This window comes from Rhododendron vialii, chromosome 12a (assembly GCF_030253575.1).
Source record: "Rhododendron vialii isolate Sample 1 chromosome 12a, ASM3025357v1".
NCBI classification, from domain to species: domain Eukaryota; kingdom Viridiplantae; phylum Streptophyta; class Magnoliopsida; order Ericales; family Ericaceae; genus Rhododendron; species Rhododendron vialii.
This window is the reverse complement of record NC_080568.1, coordinates 12,744,055-12,753,619: the sequence shown is the minus strand read 5'-3', so window position 1 is coordinate 12,753,619 and position 9,565 is coordinate 12,744,055. Positions and strand designations below refer to the sequence as shown.

The following is a 9,565-nucleotide window of genomic DNA, read 5'->3' as shown; positions in this document are numbered from 1 at the left end:
ACAATATAACCAAATATGCCCTATCTCTCGAGCTCCCCCTTGCCTGGTCTAGGAACTATCCAGAGTGGGCACAGACGGTGGCATTGTTTGACGTTCCTTTGATGAGTTAAGCAATAAAGTATTTACCAATTGACAAAAAAAGAAGTTAGGGTAACACATAAATCACAAAATTCGTAATTATTGATAATGTATGGATAATTTCTGCAATTACAGCAAAATGTGTAATAGTCTAAAACAATAATACGTAAGAATTTGTGGTTACATACCACCATATCTTTCTCCTAAATAATTGGCAATGGAATTTTATCCAGGCCAAACTTAATAATTGCATATTTGCACTGCATTCTAGATTCCAAGGACCTAATTGTTGAATTGCATTGGCATTGGCATTGAAATTGAGCGAAGAGATGAGAATTGGAAACCTGCCCCTGTCTCTTCTTTTTTTTTAGATATAGAGATAGAGATAGACAAGGCAAATCATATTCTCCTAATAATCTAGGTAAAAGGGGCTGGGCCTTGTGGGGTTTAAACCCTCACTTTGTGCAAAGAGTGTAGAGCACCTACCATTTAACTATCATTCCATTTTGCGGTAACTTGTCCCGATCTCTAAAAAAGAAAATGTTACTAGCACCGTACAAACCCATCTTAGAAATGTAGCATACGGTAATAAAGTCTTCAAATTCGTTAGTTGACTTGTTCAAATTGTTGGTTGTTTGCACACTTGATGCCCATTGGTCAGTATGCTTTTTTGGTTTCAGTCTCATTTTTCCATCTCCTAATTTCCTCTTCAATGTACCACAAAAGATCGAAATCAAGCTATTCCAGAAAAACACCAAGGCTAGTTAGCACATCTTCCAAACTTGGAGTATTTCCAATGCGATCTCGAAAATTCCTTGGTTTGGTAGCCAAGTGTTTTAGAAATTTTACTTCTCTGTATGATTTTGAAGGAGTCTGGTATATCAGGTGGCGTGCCTTTGTGGTTCCATTTTATGAAGTGTTTTGTTTTGAATTGAAACACTTGCTGGCAAAAACTTACGCAGACAAGCTACAAAAACTATGTTGTTTGAGCATTATTCGAATTCAATGGATCCCAAAGCAACCAAAAATGACCCCTAAATGATAATCATTGTGCTTAGCCCTCTAGCTGACATCACATACTTCACAGACCTGTTAGTAATTCCCATGATAGTCATTGTGTTTGACCCTTTGGCTAACATCCAATACTTCACAACAGTATAAGAACGGTCTCTGCTTGTTGTTCTAGATTCGTATTATAAAAAAAACATACAATCCTATCCCCTACAGGTGAACAAATACTATTTATGATGACAGAAAAATAAATTCAGAGCTGAATTACAACAAAAATTTTATTGTTAGCAAATCCATAAGGGAAATTTGGGACGACCAAGTAGGATCTAACATGATCCAGCGCGTTTGGTCAGTTTGAGCTTCAATTTCGGCCTGCACTTCATTTTTTATACTCCTACAGTAATCAGAAGTTGAAACAATTTGAAACACCAAAATAGCACATTAAGGTCGGAGCAAATAATCTATTTCCTAATGCCACGCTGATGAATGTATCACAACACAGAGATAGGGCCTAATCTGATGGTCTTCTTTTCCTCCCAAGAACAGAAGCTTTCTGGAATCTAGGTCCACCCATTCTCCACTTTTTAAATGCTACCATTGAGGATTGGGCGGCCTCGTACACTATAACAAATTACAAACATATGATTAATGCTCATCTTATTGACAACAGATGTGAGATTTCATCCGAGGATATGGTTAAACATGAATCCAAGATTATAGAAGTCTCACATTTCATTTCTTCTTTTGTCAAAATTGTCAAGAATCTAGGAGCCACAGCCAATGCTGCAGTTTGTGCCTTGATCAATACTTCCTTATACCTGGTTTGAAACGCGGCTAAAAGCAAGAATGCAATGCTCTTATCGACAGCTCTGTCCATCAAAATTTAAACGGCCTTAGCAGATAACAACATCATTGAGCACGTGTGAGCAGCAGAAGTGCAACGTTAAAAGCAAGCAAGTCTACTAACTGGTATATTCCATTTCCATCCAAAGTCGGAAATGGAAAGAAAAACAATAATTCACACTGCGCCATCATCTTAGAGGTAATCAGCACTATTGAAGGAAGGGGATTCTGGACCTACGTCAGATTAATAGGAGCCCTGAGGCTTGGAATCAGGAGCTGAACTAAGCTATCTCCCATTGCAGCAAGGAATCATTCCAGAATAATGTAAACAATCTCCATGGCAGCAGCTACATATTCCATGTGGAATGAAAGGAATGCTAGGATCTTCTCTAAAAAAGTAAAGGACCCAACAGAAGTTTTTATAATCTTGGAAAATAGTGTCAAAGACAGAATTTTCTCTGGGCAGGTGGTGAAATCTCAAAAAACTGGCCAGCGTGTTTACCTTGGAACATTTCTACAAGGGTGCTGATTAACAGACGGACTTGAACTGTGCCTTGGGCTTTGTTTTCTGTGGTTGTTACCTAGTTACTACATTTTTGTGGCTGTGAATTTTGGTGTTTGCTCTGGCTGAGCTGTGTGGCTTATTTCGATGATGTATCTGTGCTGTATCTTGGCTTGATTGGTGCAGTAGCTGTGTCTGGTCTTCCCTTGCTTGTGGCAATGGCTATTTTCTTCTTGTTGCGGCTTTCCAACAGGTATACCTCCTGGTTTTCTGTTGGTCGTGTGTTTTTCTCTGAAATGAAAATTAACTTACCCGAAAAGAAGCACTATTGAAAGAACAAAGGCTGCCTACCACATAACTCACACTATTAGAGACAATAATAACGTAGGTTCACAAATTTTGTACATTGACAAAGAATTTTGGAACTATAGAGTTTCGACTAAAAATCAAGTTTGAAAGTTACCACAACATGTCCCAAATCCAGAACCCTAGGGTTTCTACCCCTATTCCCAGCTCCAGGAGTTTTAGCTCCAACATTGGCAGTCTTCTTACTACTGTCCCCCGTGACAACCAAGGCCTCCAATACAGCTTCAGGCCATCAGGGTCAGTCATTCCCACTCCTACATCATCAGGCAGAACATCATAGTGGTTAGACCCCTCACAGCCATCCTCTCCAGTAACCACCTGTACCTCGGTGTGGTCTTCCAATTCTGCACAAATCATACCACACTTTCCGGTAGAAATAGAAGCCAGAGAAGCACCCTTATCATTTGCAACATCCTTCAGGCTATTTTCCCCATTTAGAGCAACTGACATTCCAGAGAGTGATTTCCCTGGCCTCCACACCAGCATTAAGTTTACCCAGACTTATTACAGCAGGAAGGGTCAACCCTGTCACCATTTCCCCCAGGCTTAATATGGCTACTCCCCAATTGATAATCCCCTTGCTTCTTCCCTGTTTTCATAACCCAAACCTTATTAGCAGGAGCCACAGTAACAGGAGCTGCCACCTTAGAGCCAGCAGTAGCCAGATCTACAGCATCACCTTGGCCACACTCCGAATGTGAAAATTCTACACTTAGAACACTTGGTAGGCCTAGGGGTATTTAATATCCAGCTTAACATGTTTCCCATTTGCCATCAGCAGATCAACTGAGTGAGGAAAATGAGAATTCACCTCCACTTCCACACAAACCTTAGTAAAGCTAATTCTCTTAGTACATTATGTAATTCCAACTACATACGAAGGCCTTCCCACAGCACTAGCAATATGACTAAGACCCTGAGCAGTCCAATACTGTAATAATGAATATGACTTCTTATTTTGAGTCATATTCCTGAATACATTTATCTAGATATAGGACTAGTGCATTCATGCCACTAATTAGCATAGGATTTTTGCCACTTAACCTAGATGTAGGACTAGTGCAGTCTGTGCAGAAAACTCTCACCTGAACTCAGGTTGCAAAATTACTGAGGGGCATCGTTAATGAAGGCCTCTTTAGGGTACATATAATTAGCTTTTTATGGCCCAAAGGCTGGTGAGTATGGAGCTAAAAGTTTACAGGTTATAGAAAAGCTAATTAACTGTTTGAGGTCACAAATAGGCCAAATAGGAAAAGTTTTACTGATGGTTTCTTCGTGGGATTATTGTAATTGGGTTTTTATTTGGACAATAAGGGTGTACGGATATGTTTCTTTCATGACAAACCAAACCAAACCGAGCCTTGTATCCCAATCAAGCGCGGTCAACAAGGATATGTTTTTTTCCATGAGAAATTAATTGTATTGAAACGGCATCAAGGGGATGCCACTCATTTACAAAAGAAAGCGAGGAGAATAAAGAAAAGGCCAAACAGTATATGGACCTATACACCGCTTTAAACTCCAAAGTTGTCTAGCACGTGTCAAAGAATTGATCCAGTGTAGGGTTCACTCCCTCAACTCCCAACTAAAAAAAGTAGAAAGGAAAAAGGGTGAAAGGTTATGCAGTTTTAGGGATTTGTACCAATTTGAGAAAAGGCACGGCTTTGGGATTAGAACTAAGCAGGGAGAAAAAATTACAAAGTTAAGAGGCCTATGAGCTTCCAAAGTTGCATCTTGGCTATTGGATAGACCGAACACAAAGAACTATCAAAAAAAGGCTTAACGTGTGAGCCCTCTCCTTTTCAACATGATGAAAAAAGATATGAATGCAGGCGTAAAAAATGCAACTGATTGAGGAGGAGAATCTAGGAATCACTTCTAGCAAAACTTTAGCCCTTCTATCCCATTGAGGCTTCAAAGTTCTTAGTAGTTCTCCTACACTCTGAATTGTAATGCACTAGCCATGCCAACAAGATCTAAGTCACAACAAGCCCTGCCTCGAAAATTTTCCATTTCCCTTCACTTTACTCCTTCCAAATCCCCGGTATGGATTGTGGCAAATGGCTCGTAAGACTTCAAATTATATAATCTACCTAGGTTTTCCAAGACAGCATTGACAAGGACACAGTTTGAACTTTCAAGAAAAATACCACCATGGAGTTGTGGACAAACTTTTATCTTATAGATGGTTGGTAAGAGAACACCTATTACCAACTTCCATGTCCTAGATATATCTAGTACAATTCCTTGGAGTTAAAACCTTCCACCATCATCCTGGATCTCCAACTGATGATGTTCTATGGCATCTAGATAGGCAATTCTACTCAAGAACCAAGTGTGATAGCTCCACCACATGGGTTATGGTAGTTTCAAAGTTTGGCGCATGTCTGATGACTCTGATATAAGATAATCCGCACATACTAAGCTAACTTCTAGTAGCCAAAATATCTTTGAAAACAAGTGAAAAGAAGTCAAGAAAAATTATGTTTCTGAATATACTTAGAAGTCAGCAACATTTCTTTCAAAAGAAATTAGATAAACCCATCAAACAAGGCATGATTGATAGTTCTAGATTTGAGTGCAAAGAACATTTAAAGGGGTAAAAGACCTTACAGTGAAAATAATTTGCATCCCAATTCATAGAAGTATGGACATCGATTCTTTAGATCAACATGCGCAGCATCAGCTGCAAGCTCGTCCCTTGATCTGGCATTGACAAACACAATACATGTGGAGAAAATAAACAAGAGTAATCAAGTCTTTCAACTAAATGATATCCAACTACTTCACCATGCCTCTACTTTTGTAGGACGCATAGAATAATAGGATTCACAGCCACACTTTGTCAGTCCTACCAAATGGGATTGCAACTACCCAATGCCTCGTTTTTTAGAAGAAGGGGAAAAGTCATACTGAGATCAGATATTAACCCCTTGTTTGGCTGTCAGTTTTTAAATACGCTTTTAGATAATTAAAAAAAGGTCATATAGGTTTGGAATTTTAACGAACTTTTTTACTTTTTGAATAGAGGCACGGTATATACATTCAAAAACCAAAAAATAAATACAAAATTTGATATAAAAAATAATAATGTTGAAAAAACACGAATGATGAAGAATTAATAAATTTTGGAGATAAATTTTTTGAGATGAGAAAATAGCAAAGCGTTTACTGTCTAACATGAAACGGCATGAATTAGGCCATGACCTGCAATCTAGCCCATTTAAATGCTCTTCTCGTATAGTGAATTAAGCAAAAAAGTGTCACCCAGAGATATTAGTAGGTTTACTTTTGATTGAAACACGGGGGTAGACTAATGGATACTGCTTGTCTCAGGTGTAGCTCACAAGCAAGCCAAAAAGGCAGCTCTACCCTTGAACCTTGTTCAACCTAGCATAGAGAAACCAAAACCATCAATGTGGAGTCAGTGACGCCTCCCCTTGAGCTTCCTTAATATTTGGCTAATTTATTCCAGCCTTGGAATTTACCTTGTTTGTTTCATCACTAGAATCAAAGAGCCCAACTCCATTTGCAGCCACTTGGAATACTGCAGGGACAAGCTGCACGCAATAGCAAAACACATATGATAATGTGAAGTAGAAATTCAGAAGCAATGGAAGTCAGACTTAGAAATGGAAGTCAGACCATCCAAAAGAGAATAAATAAAGAATACCTCGTCTTCTGCTATAATATCATCAATGTCATAGTACTGTGACATTTCTAATACAAAGAAACAACGGATCTATCTTTATTGAACCTTACGCATCCTGCATTGAGTTTTCTGTATCCTACACGTCAACAGAAAAGAAACAAAAAACATACATGCAAATACACACACTGAAACCAGTTTGTCAACTGTTAAGAACCGATGCACAAGCAAAATTCAATCAAAATGCATCACTTTATCGTTATTGAAGTAGGAATCAGCATTCAACAAAAGCATTGACCAGTTTAAGATCCAACTTCAACCCATTTCACAAAATCATTGCATCCCATCAGATCTGGGATCTTGGTTGTAGAATTAGAATCCTTTGTTGTCATAAAATTTTGAATACATAAAAAAGAAAAAAAGAAAAAAAAAAAGGTGAATGAACTTAGTGCCTCAGTTCCAAAAAATTAAAATTAATGCCTAAAGGTCAAAAAACATGTGTAAACCAACATTTGACATCATGTCTAATAAAAAGAACGGAAATGCTATAGCAGCTCATCTTTATAAGAGACGTAGGCATTATGAAGCAGGAGTTTGTATCGCCTGATGTCCTAGGCATAAGTTGCTAATGTTCAAAAATATTACACCTATAAGTTAAAAATATGAATACTATCCTATGATCTCACAAACAAACAGTTCTCTAACCACCATGTTACACCCTACTATGACAGTATAACTCCACAATATTGAATGCTTTTAGCACATCATTGTCCTTAGAAAGTAACTAATAAAATAGTGTCCGCCGTGGCTCCACAAATTCTTTCACTTGGGAGACCTAGGAGTAGTTATATGCAAGGAGAGACTACCACCCCAAGTTAAAACAAAAAAGAACACCTCTTATTTTACATTAGCAGTGGTTCAACATATTTCAAAGTTATGCAAGTTCAAGTGTTTGTTACATACTCCTTTATTGCATATTTATGTATTTTCTCACCTAAGGTTGAACATTTTGCTTCCGTCCATGCTAAGGGTAAATTGTTGGTTCCTCAGAATGACTAAATATTTTGTAAAATGTTTCAGAATATGATCCTGGAATAAGCTAGAGAAGAAAAAGGTAATGGGTCAGCTTTTCGACTGTCAGATCACTCATATTTGAACCGATCAATCAACATTATAAATAGTTGCCGGAGAAATTTTCAATAAAAAGCTGAACCATGTAAACTATAACCTAGAGCCTTCACTTTCCTTAGCATACTAAAAGCTTAATAACCTACTCCCTCCGTCCCAATTTGTTTGTCCACTTTTTGACTTTGCCTTGTCCCAATTTGTTTGTCCATTTGACTTTTAAATAGATAAAATTTCCTTTATGCCCTTACTTTTTGAAATAAAGTAACTTTAAGGTGAAGGGTAATATTGGAAAGTAAACTACTTTTAGGTTTAATCATTATGCTCCCTAAATAAGTTGGATTCCCAATATTGGACAAACGAATTGGGAGGAGAGAGTACTAATTTACAAAACAGTTCTCAAACATTGTTGAGCCAGAACAATGACCGTGAATTCCAGTGTTTATTTGCTATCTACAATTAAATTTGACTAAAAAAGATCAAAAAAATCCGCACACCAAGGCTCCGTTTGTTTCGAGGTAAAATATTTTCCGCATTTTCCGTTGTTTGGTTAAACAAAAGAAAGTAAAACCTTTTCCATCATCCAGGCACAAACGATTTCATCCCAAGATCCCCGTAAGTCGTTTTCACCCAGGAGCGCAATTCATAATTGGAGAACCCACTGTTCACATTATAGCAACAACCAATGGGAGAGTGTACTTTATCAATCATTGCAACCCCAACAGAGAGAGAGAGAGAGAGAGAGAGGGGATTCTGGAGTCAAAGAAGCAATTGAAACCGATTAAATTGTGAACATTATTGAAACCACCCCTCCTGAAACACATATGTTGTTGATATATTACATTTTGTAAAAATTAAAAATATTTAAATCAAGAGAGCGCTTACTCAATTAAAATATTTTTAAACCAACAATCTGTTATTGTTTAGGAAAATATTTTTCATGTGCCAACCAAACACCGATTACATGAAAAACATTTTACATCGGAACAAACAGAGCTCAAGTAAAAGAACGACTCTGCTTAATAGTGAAAACATCTGATACGAACAAGGACACAGAGAAGGGCCTGGTTAAATGATAACGAGCCGTCTAAGCAAAATCCCAAATCATTTCCGATCACGATAAATGACTACTTCAAACCCTACCACTGCGGGTCTGGTAGTTAGTTGCTGTTCCTATTTGGGTTTTTCATTTTTCGTTGTGAATTGCAAAAATGGACCATCGTTCGCTGAACATCAATAGAAGCCCTTACCATCGTTGCCGTAGGCCAATCGATTAGTGTAACTCCGTCACACACACACACACACACACACACACATATATATATATATATATATATATATATATATATATATATGTTCAGAGAGAGAGAGAGAGAGAGAGAGAGAGAGATTGCTTACAGGCGAAAGAGAGATCGAAGCAGTCAGATCTGTGAGACGACGCAGATACGCGGCATGAAGTAAGCCAGGGCAAAGGTCGACCAAAACGTGTTTGGTTTCGAAGAAAAAAAGGAAGAAGGAAATGGAAGTGAGAGAGGAGGTTTTGAAAGAGTGTTCTGAAGATAGACAGGGACAGGGATTTTACCTCCGGAGTCCGGCCCTCCTCCAAAAAGAAACCAGCGTTATTCGGCTCGTGGCGCCAAAATTTCACTGGAATTTTACGGGGTTGCAACGCGCGTTGTGTTTCGTTTCGTTTCGTTTCTATTCCCGTTTGGAAGGTAGGAAAGGAAAGATTGGGAAAATTTCAAAACAAATTCCTCATTTTTCAACTTACTGTATTAATAGGATGGCATTCGGGGCGGAAAATGGGTATTCCGTACCCGATCTCCGAACCCAAAGTTGGTTCTATATCCGCCCCGATCCCCGAACGGGGAGGGAAGAATGAATCCATTTCCGAGCCATTCGGTTATCGGGTAATCCTCGAACCGAATAGGTAACCGAATAATATGTTTACCCGAACCGAAATATTATTAGTTTTCAAGCATTATAAAAAA

The 9,565-nt window shown here is 38.2% G+C and overlaps 1 protein-coding gene across 7 annotated transcripts; it reads right to left on the bottom strand.

The window, feature by feature from the left end:
- Window positions 1-1,349: 1,349 nt before the first annotated feature.
- Window positions 1,350-9,317, bottom strand: LOC131311659 (DNA replication complex GINS protein PSF3-like). 7 transcript variants are annotated; one of them, XM_058339187.1, is made up of 8 exons: window positions 9,157-9,317; window positions 8,973-9,001; window positions 6,474-6,588; window positions 6,289-6,360; window positions 6,090-6,190; window positions 5,414-5,506; window positions 1,819-1,958; window positions 1,350-1,710 (listed from the first exon to the last, which is right to left on the bottom strand). In XM_058339187.1, exons 3-8 carry the CDS (start codon window positions 6,516-6,518, stop codon window positions 1,601-1,603), a joined length of 561 nt encoding a protein of 186 aa, XP_058195170.1. In that variant the 5' UTR covers window positions 6,519-6,588; window positions 8,973-9,001; window positions 9,157-9,317; the 3' UTR covers window positions 1,350-1,600. The 7 variants fall into 7 exon arrangements, 4 of the variants coding, with proteins under 4 accessions (XP_058195170.1, XP_058195169.1, XP_058195171.1 ...); XM_058339186.1 differs by having other exon boundaries at window positions 6,474-6,567; XR_009195534.1 differs by lacking the exons at window positions 1,350-1,710; window positions 9,157-9,317 and adding exons at window positions 2,167-2,321; window positions 2,435-2,725 and having other exon boundaries at window positions 1,826-1,958; window positions 8,973-9,148.
- Window positions 9,318-9,565: the final 248 nt, after the last annotated feature.